General features: G+C 35.6%; 1 protein-coding gene across 5 annotated transcripts in view; it reads right to left on the bottom strand.

The window, feature by feature from the left end:
- LOC140740064 (E3 ubiquitin-protein ligase arkadia-C-like) overlaps positions 1-17,088 on the bottom strand; it is a 195,803-nt gene that overhangs the window by 73,615 nt on the left and 105,100 nt on the right. For all 5 annotated transcript variants that reach the window (XM_073068920.1, XM_073068924.1, XM_073068922.1 and 2 more), the window contains exons 7-8: positions 11,653-12,041; positions 10,946-11,132 (exon numbers count right to left, since the gene is read on the bottom strand). In XM_073068920.1, coding sequence (XP_072925021.1) covers positions 10,946-11,132; positions 11,653-12,041 — 576 coding nt within the window. The remainder of the gene's footprint in view (positions 1-10,945; positions 11,133-11,652; positions 12,042-17,088) is intronic.

The following is a 17,088-nucleotide window of genomic DNA, read 5'->3' as shown; positions in this document are numbered from 1 at the left end:
TTTTTTTCTTGGGCTTTGGGGGGAGAGGGGTGGGGCTATTAGTTTAGGTTTTTTCGACTGGGCAGTCCTGAGAGGTTTTCCTGTCAATCATGTTTTTTTTCCTCTCTGATCAAATCCATAATTTGTTCTTCCCTGCGGGTTTGGTCTGTGTTGGCGCACCAACTTATTTTATAAAACTTTAAATTAAAGCCTTATTATGGATGTTAATAAAATTAGTATATTTTCTTGGAACCTGAATGGCTTGAACCAACCTATTAAGCATAGAAAGATCTTTAAGAAATTAAAAACACTCCAAGCTGATATTATTTTTGCGCAAGAGACCCACATCCATAAGTTAGATGAAAACCTTTTTTTTATTTTGGAGGGGTTCTCCGTTTCATTCTCCATCAGTAACTAAAATTAGAAGGGTATCTATTTTTATTAATTTTAAAATCTCTTTTGTACATTTTAATACTGTCACTGATTCAATTGGAAGATACTTAATTGTTACTGGTTTGTTATGTGGTCAAAAGGTGGCTTTGGTGTGTGTGTGTATGCACCTAATGTAGATAGCCCTGAATTTGTTAAGAGGTTATTCTCTGCGCTGCCGAATTTAAATGAATATAAGTTGATTATGGGCGGTGACTTTAACTGTTGTCTCAACCCTTCGATTGATAGGTTATCAACCAATCCGTGGCACCCTAATAAGACTGCGTCCTGTATTAATTCCTTTTTACTAGAATACAGTTTGGTCGATATTTGGAGATTTCTACATCCTAAAGATAAGGGGTTTTTTCTTTTTTTCCACATGTACATCATAAATATTCAAGAATTGATTATTTTCTCTTGGATACGCGATTGGTGCCTTTTGTTGCTGACTGTGCGTATGATGCTATTGTGTTGTCGGATCATGCGCCCATGAAACTAATAATGAAGTTTTCCGATAATATATGGAATGCATCTCAGTGGAGATTTAATGCTACACTACTGCATGATTCAGCATTTGTAAGTTTTATTAAAGAGCAAATTTCTTTACTTTTTGAAATAAATACAACTGAGGGAATGTCAAATTTGGTTACTTGGGATGCAATGAAATCTATTCTTAGGGGACAGATAATTTCATATTCAGTAGCTTTAAGAAGAAAACTAAAGCGGAGCTTTTAGTGATTACTAACAAGATTAAAGAAATAGATAAAGTTTATTCAGTAGCAGAAAGAGAAAGCCTTTGATAGGGTAGAATGGTCCTATTTATTCAAGGTTTTAGAAAGATTTAATTTTGGTCCGGGCTTTATTTCCTGGATTAAGCTGATCTATCAAGCTCCTATGGAGGCAGTTATAACTAACAATCAAAAATCTCCATATTTTAGGCTATATAGAGGTACCCGCCAGGGTTGTCCTCTTAGCCTGCTGTTATTCAACCTGGCTTTAGAATCTCTTGCTATTGCTCTTCGGGACTCCAACAAGGCTCAAGTATTAAGAGAGGAGATAAAGTGCATAAGGTTTTGTTGTATGCAGATAACTTGCTCGTTTATATTTCGGATCCTAAAAAAATCTATTCCTGCTATGTTATCTATATTTTCTGATTTTAGTAGTTTTTCTGGATATAAATTAAATTTGCACACAAGTGAGTTATTCCATATTAATAACTACTTGGATCAATATGATCAAATTCCTTTTAGCGTTGCTAAAAATAACTTTACTTATCTTGGTTTTAAAATTACCAAAAATTTTAAGGACCAGTATAAATATAACTTCCTTCCATTAATTGAATACATGCAACAAGTACATTCTAAATGGTCTCCTATGACATTATCATTAATTGGTCAAATTAATGCTATAAAAATGATAGTGTTACCGAAGTTCTTATATGTATTCCAAGCAATCCCTGCTTTTGTTCCCAAACTGTTTTTTGATAGAATAGTCTCTAAAATTTTATCTTACATTTGGAATAATAAAAATCCTAGATTGAGTAAACCTTTATTGCAGAAATTAAAGAAGTATGGTAGTATGGCTTTGCCAAATTTTAGAATGTATTATTGGGCAATTAATATTCAATATATTTCTTTTCAGATTTATTACATACATGACCGTCCTTTATGGGTGGATTTGGAGAAAAACTCGGAGAAGGGGTAGTCTTTAGCCTCTTTACTGGGAGCTCCTCTTTTTTTTTGCTAAGATTGGTAGTCGAGACCTCAATCCCATTATTAAACATACATTAAGAATTTGGTTTCAGTTTTGTAGATTCTTTGAGTTTAATAACTTTGTTCTTTCTAGTAAAATCCACCTTAATTATTTTTTTAAACCATCAATCTCTGATCAGACCTTTTTAATTTGGAAAACCAAAGCAATAATAACTTTTTTAGACATGTTTATGGGGAATTGTCTTTTACTCAGTTAGCGGACAAATATGACTTATCTAATACACACTTTTATAGATATTTACAAATTAGGAATTTTCTACGTAGTTTACTTCCAAATATTCCCTCTGCTTATTCATCCAATAGATACTCTTTTCCAGGTTAAACCATTTCAAAAAGGACTGATAGCTATAATTTATAAATGGTTATTGAATTTGCGAATGTTATCTAACAATAAAATTAAAGCTGCGTGGGAATTGGAATTTCGAAAGTCACTTCCAGATAATCAATGGGATAAAATTTTTCATTTGGTAAATACTTCATCTATTTGTGCCCATCATTCCTTGATACAGTTCAAGGTAGTACATTGGGCACATATGTCAAAGGATAAATTAGCCCATCTCTTTTCCAATATTAATACTATTTGCAACAGAAGTAATATTGAGGTGGCTACTTTAACACATATGTTTTGGTCTTGTATCAAGATAGATAATTTTTGGAAAGATGTCTTTAAAACTTTATCAAAATTCTTGAATTTGGACCTACAACCGAATTTACTTACAGCAATTTTTGGGATCACTCCACCGGAAACAGGATATATTCCTGTTTCCGCTGAACAGATGATAGCTTTTACAACTTTATTGACTAGGAGAGCCATTTGCTTAAATGGAAGGATTCTAATCCACCTACAGTTTTTTTATTGGCCTACCTCCATTATGTCCTAAGTTTAGAGAAAATAAGAAGTTGGACATTTGATACATCCTTTGAATTTGAAGAAACCTGGCGACCTTTTATTCAATAATTTCATGATTTGATTTATTGCGCTTCTAGTTACTTTCTCGAAACATTGGATTTGATCAGAAATTTTCTCTTTTTTCTTGCTTTCACTCTCAGTTTGAGCTGCCCAGTTCCTTTTTTCTCCTTTTTTTTTGTTTTTTTGTGTTTAGTGGGATTTTTTTATGTACATAAAAATTATAAAAGTTTCTTTATCTTTTTTCTTCTTTTCATGGAACGATAAGAGGAGAATCAATTATCTTATTTTTTATTATACATTATTAGATTAATACTACGTATGATCTTGATAATGTTTATTTTACCCTTTATATGAACTGTTATCGATATACATATTTCAGATAATTCTCCTCGTCTATATATAGATACATACTTTTTTAAATTAATAAAAAGATTGATAAAGAGAAGTAGGATGAATAATTAGGATTCATCAAATGGCCCATTTCTACACTATATACTTAGAACTCTTTCCATGTCATCCATCTTCTCTCAGTCTTTCCCACATATTTCCTTTCAAATAAAACTGAGCTATTTCTTTTTACCAGACTTATAGTTCCTGATTTCAGATTTTTTATCATTACTTTTGCCATACTGGCCAACTTTGAAGACCTCTAACATACAAGTTTTCTGAAGTAAAAACCTCAAACTTGTTAAATGTTTCCCAAAAGCTATGATCACTCAGTTTCAATAACCTAGTGTTCCAAACTTTTCTACATTACCAGTGCTTTTTAAAAAAAATTTATTTATTAAATTTTTAGAAAATTACAAAGAATAAATGTAATGATAAAATAGTACGAAAGAGAAAAAATAATATTAACCCTCCCCCCCTTAACCCTTATCTAAAGAAAGAAAAAACAGAAAGAAAGAAGAGAAAGATTGCCTGGATATCGGAGGATCCCCACATGCTCCATGGAGTTCAAAATAATTTTAATTTTAAATTTTCCCCAATTACTTTATAATTTTATCTTCAAAGGACCTATGTATTTAATTCTATCTTTTGTAGGTATGGGAGCCAAATTTTCAAAAATATATCATATTCATTTCTTAGATTGTATGTAATTGTTTTAAAGTGGAATACAACTATATATTTCATTATTCCAACGATCCATAGTTAAATATAAATCAGATTTCCAAGTAACTGCGATAATTTTTTTGGCTACTGCCAATGCAATTTTTATAAATATTTTCTGATATTTATTCAATTTAAGTTTCGGTATTGTCCCTTCAATGTCTCCTAATAAAAATAATATTGGACTATGTGGGAGTTGTACTCCAGTAATTTGTTCCAATAAAAGTCTTAGATTTATCCAAAATGATTGAATTTTAAAACAAGACCAAGTAGAATGTAAAAAAGTACCAATTTCTTGATTACATCGAAAACATTGGTCAGACATATTTGAATTTAATCTATTTATTTTCTGTGGTGTTATATATAATTGATGTAAAAAATTATATTGTACTAATCTAAGTCGAACATTTATTGTATTTCTCATACTATCAGAACATAATCTTGACCAGCTTTTTCCATCAATTTTAATATTCAAATCAGATTCCCATTTTTGTCTTGATTTATGAATTCCTGATTAAATTGTCTGATTTTGAATCAAATTGTACATACAGGATGTAAATTTTTTAATTTTTCCTTTTTGAATTAATATTTCTATTTCACTAGGTTTTGGCATCAACATTGTTTGACCCAGCTTTTCTCGTAAATAAGCCTTTAATTGAAAATAACAGAAAAGAGTGTTGTTTGATATTTTATACTTATTTTTTAATTGATCAAACGACATCAATATACCTCCTTCAAAACAATCACCTATATATTTAATCCCCTTTTGGAACCAATTATGTAAAAGTTTATTATCCATTGTAAAAGGAATAAGCCTATTTTGAATTAAAGTTCTTTTTGCTAATAAAGATTTCTTTATCTCATCGTCCATATTTACCTTATTCCATAAATCAATCAAGTGTCTTAATATAGGAGATTCTTTTTTTTCCTGTATCCATTTGGATTCCCATTTATATATAAAATCTTCAGGTATGTTTTCTCCTATCTTATCTAATTCTATTCTAATCCATGCCGGTTTTTCTTCATCAAAAAAAGACGCAATAAATCTAAGTTGATTTGCTTTATAATAATTCTTAAAATTTGGAAGTTGTAACCCTCCTAAATCAAATTTACATGTCAATTTTTCCAATGATATTCTTGACATCTTTCCTTTCCAAAGAAATTTCCTTACGTATTTATTCAGTTCTTGAAAAAACTTCTGAGGCAATTGTATTGGTAAAGTTTGGAATAAATATTGCAATCTAGGAAATATATTCATTTTTACAGCATTAACTCTACCTATTAATGTTATTGGTAACGTCATCCATTTATCAAGATCCTCTTTTATTTTTTTTTTAATAATGGCAAATAATTTTGTTTATATAAATTTTTTACATCATTATCAACTCTAATACCTAAATATTTTATCCCATTTATTGACCATCAAAATTGAGTTACTAATCGACATTGATTATAATTTCCTTTGGTAAGGGGTAAAATTACACTTTTATCCCAATTTACTTTATACCCTGATACTTTACCATATTCTTCCAATCTAAAAGATAGTCTTTGCAAAGATAGCAACGGGTTTGTTAAATAAATCAAAACATCATCAGCAAATAAATTAATCTTATATTCTTCTTGATTAACTCTAAAGCCCCCAATGTCTGAATCTGTTCTAATTAATTCAGCTAATGGTTCTATTGCCAATATAAATAAAGCAGGTGATAATGGGCAGCCTTGTCTAGTTGACCTCGTTAAGCAAAATGGTGTTGAAATCTGACCATTTGTAACTACTTTAGCTTGAGGATTAGTATTTAAGGTTTTAATCCATTGTATAAAAGATTTTCCTAACTCATATTTTTCCAATACCTTAAATAAAAAATCCCATTCCAATCTATCAAATGCTTTTTCTGCATCCAAAGCAACTGCCACACTCATTTCTTCTCTTTTTTGTGCCAAATGAATTATACTAAGTAACCGAGTTATATTATCCATTGATTGTCTGTTTTTAATAAAACCTGTTTGATCCATGTGTATTAATTTTGGTAAATATTTAGATATTCTATTAGATAAAATTTTGGCTATTATTTTATAATCTGTATTCAACAAAGAAATAGGCCTATATGATGTTGGTTTTAAAGGATCTCTATCTTTTTTTGGCAATACAGTTATGAACACTTAAAAAAGATTGTGGGAGTTTATGCATTCTTTCCACTTGATATATTAATTCCATAAAAGGAGGAATTAATAAATCTTTAAACTTTTTATAAAATTCAGGAGGAAAACCATCTTTTCCTGGGGATTTATTACTCTGAAGTGATCCTAAAGCTTCTTCAACCTCTTTTAATGTAAAGGGCATATCTAATCCTTTCTGTTCTTCCAAATTTAATTTTGGAAGGGTTATTTGTGATAAAAATTTATCTATCTCAGCAATCTTATTTTGTGATTCTGATTGATATAGTTCAGTATATAAATTTTTTAAAGTTTCATTAATTTCTAAAGGTTTATAAGTAACCTTATTTGCACTTGTTCTAATTGCATTTATTGTTTTAGAAGCCTGTTCTGTTTTCAGCTGCCAAGCAAGAATCTTATGTGATCTTTCACCTAATTCATAATATTTCTGTTTAGTTCTCATAATTACTTTTTCTGTATGATATGTCTGGAGTGTATTATATTGTAATTTTTTATTAACAAGTTGTCTTCGTTTTTCTTCTGTCATATATCTTTGAGATTCTTTTTCTAATTTTATGATATCTTTTTCCAATTGATCTATTTCTGCCATGTATTCCTTCTTAATTTTAGATGTATAACTTATAATCTGATCCCTTAAATATGCTTTCATCGCTTCCCATAATACAATTTTATCCTCAACTGAATGTAAATTCGTATCCAAAAAAAATTGAATCTGTTTTTTCATAAAATCACAAAAATCTTGACGTTTTAATAAAATTGAATTAAATCTCCATCTATAGATCGATTCCTCCTCATCCATCATTATCATTGTCATTATCAAGGGGGAATGATCTGACAGTATTCTTGCTTTATATTCCACACTTTTCACTCTATCCTGAATATTTTTTGATAATAAAAAAAATCAATCCTTGAATAAGTTTTATGTCTATTTGAATAAAATGAATAGTCTCTTTCAATTGGATTAATTTTTCTCCATATATCAATCAGGTTTAAATCTTTCATTAATGATAAAGTTAGTTTTATTACTTTTGATTTTGTAACAACTTTAGTTGACCTATCCAAAATTGGATCTAAACAAAAATTAAAGTCTCCACCTATTAATATTTTATCATGTGCATCAGCCAAGTTCAAAAAAACTTCTTGTATGAATTTTACATCATTTTCATTTGGTGCATAATAAGAGTCCATAATTCTGAAAAAGTTTGACAATGTATAATCACATATCTCCCCACAGAATCAATTATTACATTTTGTATTTTAATTGGTAAAGTTTCAGCGACAGGTTACTATCGATGCAATGCTCCTCAGACAGGATGAAGAGGTCAATACTCCCCAATGCCATTAGGCTTTACAATTCAACCGCCAGGACTTAAGAACTTTTTAAAAGTTATTATTAATGCTTTTTGAGATAGTGATTTAGATGCATATCATATTTTTTACTGAGTTAAGTATTGTATGTAATTAGTTTTGCTACAACAAGTGTATGGGACATTGGAAAAAAAGTTGAATTTCCCCATGGGGATGAATAAAGTATCTATCTATCTATCTATCTATCTATCTATTAACCAAAATTACAACTCCTCTCGATTTTGAATTAAATGAAGCTGCAATGACATTTCCAACCCAATCTCTCTTTAATTTCTTATGTTCTGTTTCTGTTAAATGTGTTTCTTGTAGAAAAGCTATATCTCCTTTCATTTTCTTAATATATGTTAAAACTCTTTTTCTTTTCACAGGTCCATTAACATTAAAACTTTAAAAATTAAGTAAATTAATCATTCATAATACCTTGGGAACTCTTTAAAATTCTCCATGTTGCTATGAGTCTCTCCCCAACCATCCAGGCAAAAAAGAAGAAAAATAGAAGATAACTAATATATAAAAAAAAACAAAATACCCCCCCCCCCCACTAATGTTGCGAATAAAAAGAACACAACATTACACCCACCCCCATTTTACGGGTCATGGCAATCGCCATGATTGTACATGTGAAACTCGCAGCCATCAATCAGGAGCTCCTCCAGCTCCCCCACAAAAAAAAATGTATTAGTGAAGAAACAAAAAAGAAAATAATTAATGTCTCTACTCCCAGTTAATACTCCTCAACTATTTTTTTCTTATAAATGTCCGTCAAGTCCAACCTTATTTCAGTCTTCATCTGATTAGTCCACTTCATTTCTATAATTCTTTACTCCCCCTCGTGGATATCAGGTAGTTCTTGTACAAATTTCTCCGCTTTCCGGTAGTCAACAAAAAATCTTCTTTCTTCGTTATCCAGGAAAATGATCAATTTTGCTGGGTAGCTCAATAAAAATTTATAGACCTTTTCCCATAAAGATTTTTTCACTGGATTAAATTCCTTCCGCCTCTTCAGAAGATCGTAACTTATGTCTGGATTAAAAAAAACTCTTTTCCCTTCTATCATCAATGGCCCATTTCTCTTTTTAGCACCTTGAGTAGCAGCCTTCAAGATCATTTCTTTATCTTGGTACCTTAAGCATTTTATCAAAATTGATCTTGGATTTTGATCTTGTTGAGGTTTTGGTCTTAAAGCTCTGTGTGCTCTTTCAATTTCAATTACTTGACTTCTTTCTTTCATTTCCAAAATTTTCGGAATCCAGTCTTGGAAGAATTTTATTGGATTTTCTCCCTCTGTACCTTCTATAAGACCAACAATTTTAATATTATTTCGTCTACTAGAGTTTTCAAGCGCATCTATTTTTTCCAACATCCGTTTTCTTTCTGTTGTTCAGGCAAAATTATTGTCTTCTATCTTATCTATTCTTTCAGTGTTTTCTTCCATTTTTACTTCCATCTCTTTAACTTTATTATCCATCTTCTTTTGTTTTTCCACCACATTATCGAGTGTAATCTGCATTCTTCTTATATCTGTACTTATAGCTTTTAATTCATTCATCATATATATCAGGATATCTCTTATGTCTCCTTTAATCTCCTCCTTTTCCTCTTCTTCATCTGTGTTTCTCAAAGAATCTGATTCCACTTCCGATTCACTTCCAGCCGTAGTTGGGATTTGTAGTTTTGTTCGTATCTGTTCATGCATACTTGTTTCTTCGCGCATGCGTTGTTCTTGCCGTTTCTTCTTAGGGACCGCTGACATTGCCGCAACTTCCTGTCCCGCACCATCAGAAGTGCCATGCACTTTGCCGGGAGGAGATCCAACTTGAGTACGAGGCTTCGCCGAAACGGTTAGGCCTTTTTCCCCGCCGACTTGCGCAGTCTTCGAAGTAGTAGCTTTCTTCTGTTTCAGTTTAGGAGCCATATCTAAAAATAATCCTGAGTTGCTTATAAATAGTTTCTAGTAGGTATTTGTTAACTCTTCTTCACTTAAACCCTATTTCATTACTTTTTACGAGGGACCTGGATTCCCAACGTCTCGAGCCTACATCATCATGTGACGCCCTCTATTACTAGTGCTTCTAAGGCTTTCTTGCACAACATAGGCAGGAATTAGTGTAGGCATGCAATGAATATTATTGAGTCTCTTCCTCTGCCTTCCACCTTCAAATTCTGCCATCCTGAAATCTCTCCATCTCAAATGATGAGGAAGGGAAAACACCATGAAGAATTATTTGAAAATTCTTCAAGTATCAAATGAAAGCTCCAAAGGAAATGGTCAATGACATGAACACTTGATAGGAAATGGTGAAGCGCTGAATTCCAGCTACAGCATATCAAAAGCACCTATAGTCAGCAAATATTTAATTAATCCTTTTCATCAAGGAACTCTGGTAAAGCTTATTAATGGGAATTAAGACATAATCACTATTAGCTTCAGTCATATATACCCAGTTAAAACTGGCTGTGATTATTAGTACCAACCACGATAATCCCAGAACATCTCTGTTGTATCCTCAGTACCACACAGTTCAGACCAGAGTAACAAATAACACTTGTGCTTCACAAATGATAGGTACTGACCAATCCCAGAGCCTAACCAACCCATATTACAGAGAAAACTAAACAGGGCTGCCAGAGGGAACACTGCAGCATAATGTGCAAATGGCCGTTATAAGCATGTAGTGAATAAATGGCAACCCAGAGTTCGGTAGCATTTGGAGAAGACAATGGGATGGTAAACTATATGGAGAATTGGGTGATTGAGTATGAGAGGCTTTGCAGAAAGTAATTGAAGACTAGATAGTCCATTAAAGGAAAAGGATCCGGACACAGGACAGAATATTAAAGAACTGAAGGTACTTGTGCTACCCTCTGTTAAATATAAAACACTTATAAGTAACGTAAAGGGTGAAATTAGACCAGCTGGTTGTCAACAGGAAATGATAAGGTTTCTGTTCTTTCATAAATTTTTCAGTGAAACCCTGAATAAATAATCTCTGAGAAAAAAAAAGAAATAACAAACATACACCCAGCAAAACTTAACAGGTATCTGGAAAAATGGTAAGGTGCACCATGGCCTTGGTGACCTTGAGATTCATGCTGAATCCCTGGAACTTGACTTGGCTGGATGTTAGACAGTAGCAAGCTGAACCGAAACAAGAGGAAGAGTTAACTGTGTTGAGCTAGTTTGTATCATAACTGCTGCCATTACCCTCATTTAGAGGAGAACCATGAGAATGCCAAAGGATTGGTGACAAAACAGTCGGTGGCTGGTTTCCATTCACTTCCATCTCCTGGGAACTATGGGCAGGCCAAGATGGTACTTGGACACTGCTCTTCTGGACAGCTTCAACCCCATCAACATCTTCTGCCAGGTTAGTCAGGTCACATAAAGAAGCCTAAAGTTACCAGTAAGGAAAACAATCAGTTCAGAGGTTCTTCAAGGTAAATCATCAGGTTTATATCAACAGTGAAATCACAAAATGAACATGCATTAGAAGTCATAAGCTGTTTGGGTTTCTCATACCCTTCCCATTTTGTACAGAAACAGAAGATACACATGGACATCATCTTCCAATGATAAATAAAACACATTAGACCCCAAATCATAGCCAGAACGGCAAATTCAGTGACGCCAGGAACTATAAACACTAGCCAAAAAGTGAATGATTCTCAATATGGCTTTGGAGAAATACTTAGCAGAAATTCCAGTTAATCGTTACCTGACAACTTATTTTCCCTTTTAAATGGAAATGCAATTTTGAATAAAAAACAGAAGTTGGGAGATCCACTTTAATTACATTGCTATAATCTATGGCCAAAAAAGGCATTTGGAACAGAATTATGATCTCATCTAACCAGGGTAAACACACACAACTGTCACTCCACTTTCACTGGTCAAGGTAGAGGTGTTGATACCTGATTCTCCTGGTTAGCAGAGGATTCTCCAACCCGTGAGCCGACACTGCTGAATACAGATTGCGAACTGCCCTGCTGAACGTGCTGGAACCCCAGAGATGGGATCTGTGGGTATGGTGAGTGTACCCAGGTCTGCTGGCTTTGCTGGTTGAGGAGCTGGGAGTGAGAATGGAGGTGCTGAGGCTGTGAACAATGTACATGGTACACCTGGCCCTGGGTGATATGGTACTGCTGGAAATAAGATTGGCCAGGGCAGGACTGGTGAGACACCAGCCTCGTTGATCTGCACAGACACCTCTGAGTACAGCAGGCAGTGTATTTTGATGACCTCTGGTGTTGACAGGATGTTGACACTAGGCTTGTAGTGCTTGAGATAATAGGCATCTCTCCTGTAAAATCAAAATGAGAATCATGTTTATTATCACTGACATACAGTACATCATGAAATCGGTTGGTTTGCAGCAGCAATACAGGGCAATACAGAATTATAAAAACAAGAAACTATTGCAAAAAGAGAGCAAAAGGTGAGGTAGAAATCTGATGGTGGAGTGGAAGAAGCTGTTCCTGAGCTCAAGCTCAAGTACCTTCTCCCTGAAGGCAGCAATGAAAAGAGGGCCCTTAATGCAGAATCCGCCTTCTTGAGGCATCGCTTATTGAAGATGTTCTCAAATGTGGCAGGCTAGTGCTGGCTGAGTTTATGATGCTCTGCAGCTTTTTACAATTCTGTGCACTGGCACCTCCAACCACTCTGAATGCTCTTCACAGCGCAACCTTAGATATTTGCTGGAGTCTTTGATGACAAACCAAATCTGAAAGAACAAGTAATACAGCACATGGGGACTGGTTCTTTCCCTCTACAGAGCCAGTCAGCAAGTCACAGATTTCACCTGGAGCCAGAAAAATACCTCTCGCTTAATTAGGATCCTCCCAGGGGTGCCAAACTCATTTTAGGTCACGGGCTGGATTGAGCAAAATGCAGCTTCATGCAGGCCGGATCAGTCGGACGCGTGCGAACGCAGCTTTCGTTGCCTCCGTTTTTTCAGCCTGCTCTCATGTGTCTCAGTCTCTGCTATAACTACAAAGTGTTTCACTTTACAAATTCCGTTTCTTATGAAGAAGACTGCCGAATAAACACTAAAAACCCTGAAAACCTGGTACCTGAATAAACTCAGCATTAGCCATATCATACGCCATAGGCGCTTCGATTACTGGGGTCAGCTTTAATAGTAATTAAATATTATCTCACGGGCCAAAGATAATTCCACCGCGGGCCGGATTTGGCCCGCGGGCCTTGAGTTTGACATATATGCTCTACATTTCTGCACATCTTCCCCAACAAAAATGGCAAAACTCCACGTTCTTCTTGGAATGAACCTCTTCCCCCTGCCACGTTTAGAATCACAGAACACCATAGCACAGAAAAAGGTACTTCAGCCCATCTAGTTTGTCCAAGCCATTATTTTGCCTAGTCCTGTTAACCTGCACGGGGACCATAGCTTTCCAAACTCCTCCCATCCATGTGCCTATCCAAATTTATTAAATTTTGAAATTGACTCCACATCCTCCACCTACCCATACTCTCACTACCCTCTGAAATAATAAGTTCCCCCTCATATTTTCTAATACATTTCACCCTTCAGCTTTTACCCCTGACCTCTAGTTGCAGTCCCACACAACCTCAGTGGAAAAAGCCAGCTTGCATTTGCCCTATTTATACCCCTCATAATTTTGTATACCTCTATCGAATCTCCACTTAATCTTCTATGTTCTAGGGAATAAAATCCTAACCTATTCAACACTTCCCCATAACTTAGGTGCTCAAGTCCCAGCAGCATCCTTCTAAATTATTTTCAATCTTATTTACATCTTTCCTGTAGGGTACAAATGACCTCATTAAATGCTTTTTGGAGGAGCATAGTTGTCTTAGCCTATTAGTACAGTGCTCCTCTGTTCAGCCAAGGTGGCATTCAGAAGGTGAGAAATATTGTCTGAAACTGCCAGGGTCTTTTGCTCCACCACAGCCTCCAGTGTGTCCAGTATGATTCCTATAACAGAGCCAGCCTTTCTAATCAGTTTATTGAGCCTGCTGGCATCACTTGTGTTGATGCCATTGCCCCAGCACACCACCGCACAGAAGATTATATTGACGTCAACAGACTGGTAGAACGTGTGAAGGAGAGGCCTGCATACTCCAAAGGACCCCAGTCTCATCCAGAAAGTAGAAGTGACCCTGGCCCTTCTTGTACACAGCCTTTGTGTTGGTACTCGTAAATCTGTCATCCAGGTGCATCCCCAGTTACTTGTAGGTCCTCACCACATCCACACCATAAACAGTAACAGGAAGCAACGCAGGCTTAGTCTTCCTAAAGTCCGTCACCATCTCCTTTGTCTTCCCAACTTCTATACTCAATGTATTGATTTATGAAAGCCAATTTATGTGCTTAATGCTTTCATTATGACACTCTCTGTCAGTGATGCCACTTTCAAGGAATTATGGATCTGAAATGCTAGCACAAGAGGGCACAGTTTTAAAGTGCTTGGAAGTAGGTATGGAGGAGATATCAGGGGTAAGTTTTTTTATGCAGAGAGTTGTGAGTGCATGAAATGGGCTGCCAGTGACAGTGGTGGAGGCAGATACAATGCGGTCTTCTAAGAGACTCCTAGACAGGTATGCAGAGTTCAGAAAAATAGAGGGTTATGGGTAACCTTAGGTGATTTCTCAGGTAAGGACATGTTTGGTACAGCTTTGTGGGCCAAAGAGCCTGTATTGTGCTGTAGGTTTTCTATGTTTCTATGTGCATTCCCAAAACCTTCAGTTCTACCACTCACTGTACAAGACCTACCCTGGTTAGTTCTCCCAAAATTCAACAATTCACTCATCTGCATTAAATTCCATCTGCCATTTTTCAGCCCATTTTTCCAGCTGGTTGAGATTCTGCTGCAGGCTTTAATAGTCTTCTTTGTTGTCCACTATACCTTCAATCTTGGTGTCACCCATGAATTTTCTGATCCTACTAACCACATTACTATTCAGATCATTGATATAGATGCCAAACAACAATAGACTAAACAACAAGCCCTGTGACACACCACTTGTCGCCGATCTCCATTCAAAGGGGCAACCATCTACACCACTCTCTGGCTTTTTCCATAAAGTTACTATCTAATCCAATTAACTACCTCATCTTGAATGCTAATATTGCATTTACATTCCTCACCACTAACTCAACCTGCAAATTAAACTTTAGGGACTTTCCCCAGAAATTCACACCATAACTGCTCTGCTCTCGTCCCTGCCAGCATCTCCTTCCAATTTACTTTGGCCAGCTCCTCTCTCATACCACTGTAATTTTCGGTACTCCACTGAAATACTCTAACATCAGACTTTACTTTCTCCCTATCAAATTTCAAGTTGAACTCAATCATACTGCGATCACTGCCTCCTAAATGTTCTTTTTAACTTAAGCTCCCTAATCACCGGTTCATTACATTACACCTAATCCATTATAGCTGCTCCCCTAGTAGACTCAACAAACTGCTCTAAAAAGCCATCTCATAGGCATTCAACAAACTCGCTCTCTTCAGATCCATTACCAACTTGATTTTCTCTAATCGACCTGCATGTTGAAATCTCCCATGACTGTCATAACATTGCCCTTTTGACACACTTTTTCTATGTCCTGTTGTAACGTGTGGTCCACATCCCAGCTACTGTTGGGAGGCCTGTTGAGAGGATGGGAGGATAATTGCCATGAGGGTTCTTTTACACTTGAAGTTTATTAACTCAACCCACAAGGATTCAACATCTTCCAATCCTATTTCACATCTTTCTACTGATTTGATGCCATTTTTTACCAGCAGAGCAAAGCTACCTCCTCTGCCTATCTTCCTAACCTCTGATACAATGTGTAACCTTGAACATTCAGCTCCCAACTACAACCAACTTTCAGCCACGATTCAGTGATGGCCACAACATCATACTTGACAATTTGTAATAGTGCAACACGGTCATCCACCTTATTAATTATACTCCATGCATTGAGATTTAACACTTCGAGTACTGTATTTGCTACCCTTTTTCATTCTGCATCCCTAATACACTGAAACTCACCCTGATGGCTATAGTTGTGTCCTATCATCTGCCTGCCCATCATCATTTACTCTTTCTTCAATTCATTAGCTTAGATAGAGCTTACAATAAGGCAAATACAGTCAGGAATAAGATCCCTTAACATAATTAGTAATAACAATGGGGGCAGTAAACTGGAGGGTAATTTTTGTGGCAGCAGACACTCCTTGTAGACATTTCCTGTGTCTATGGTGACCTTGTGTGCAGCAAATACATACACGCAGTTTCTAAGGAACCAGATTATATAGTTGGTGCTGTAGCTGCAGAGCATGCATGACGCTGAGGTGTAATTGGACAGAACATTTTGTGAGGGGGTTAAACTGCAAGTGCAAACTCCACCAACAGAAATGCAATGGCTAACAGCCAGTCAGACTAGAGGAAGGTGAGCAAAGCAGGGAAGCACCGTGGCCACCCAAATTCCAGCAGGAGCATCATTCTGAGAGATGTGGCCTCTCAAGGCAATGCAGAGAGATAGAAGTAAGATAGGGGACCTTCTTTTGCCCTGATGCAACTCCAGGTTAGCATGTGTCCACTCTTCTGCGAGTGTTAATAATAGATAATGAAATAGCTCCAACCATCCTGAATGAGGGCAGGAATAGCAGAATAAACTAATTGGATCCTTGGCTGAAAAAATGAGGAACTAGGGAGGGGAGGCTGATTTCTGGGACACAAGAGCTAGGGAAGTTAGGACCTGCACAAATAGGACAACCTCCATTCAAAAACCTGCTTGCAGAAATGGACATTTGATGTTTTAGGATTGAGAACTTGGGCCCACTAAGAAAAATGACTGGGAGGCGAATAGAAATACACTTGGAATCCAACAAGGGGCAAAAATAATAGAAGCAATAAACTGAGGGAAAACCATGAAGAGTTATAACCACAGACAATAAAAGTGCCTTTAAGAATATAAAAAGGGAGAAAGAAGCCCCTTAAAGAAAAAATTGGGAAATTGATGTTGAGAAGAAAATGCAAAAGGATTTAAACAAATATTTTGCACCAGGATTTACAATAGAATTTATGATAAACACCCCATTATAGTAATGAATAATGCTAGAGAATTCTCTTCTGCACCCTCTCCAAAGCCTCAACATCCTTCCTATAATGAGGCGACCAGAACTGTACGCAATACTCTAGATGTGGCCCAACTAGTGTTTTATAAAGCTGCAACATAACTTCCTGACTTTTGAACTAAATGAAGGCAAGCATGCCATATGCCTTCTTTACCACCCTATCAACCTGAGTAGCCACTTGCAGGAGGTTATGAACTTGGGCCTCAAGATCACTCTGTTCATCAACATTGCTAAGGA

This window comes from Hemitrygon akajei, chromosome 16 (genome assembly GCF_048418815.1).
Source record: "Hemitrygon akajei chromosome 16, sHemAka1.3, whole genome shotgun sequence".
Lineage (NCBI taxonomy): Eukaryota > Metazoa > Chordata > Chondrichthyes > Myliobatiformes > Dasyatidae > Hemitrygon > Hemitrygon akajei.
Note: the sequence above shows the minus strand (reverse complement) of the source record. Positions and strands in the feature narration are given on the sequence as shown.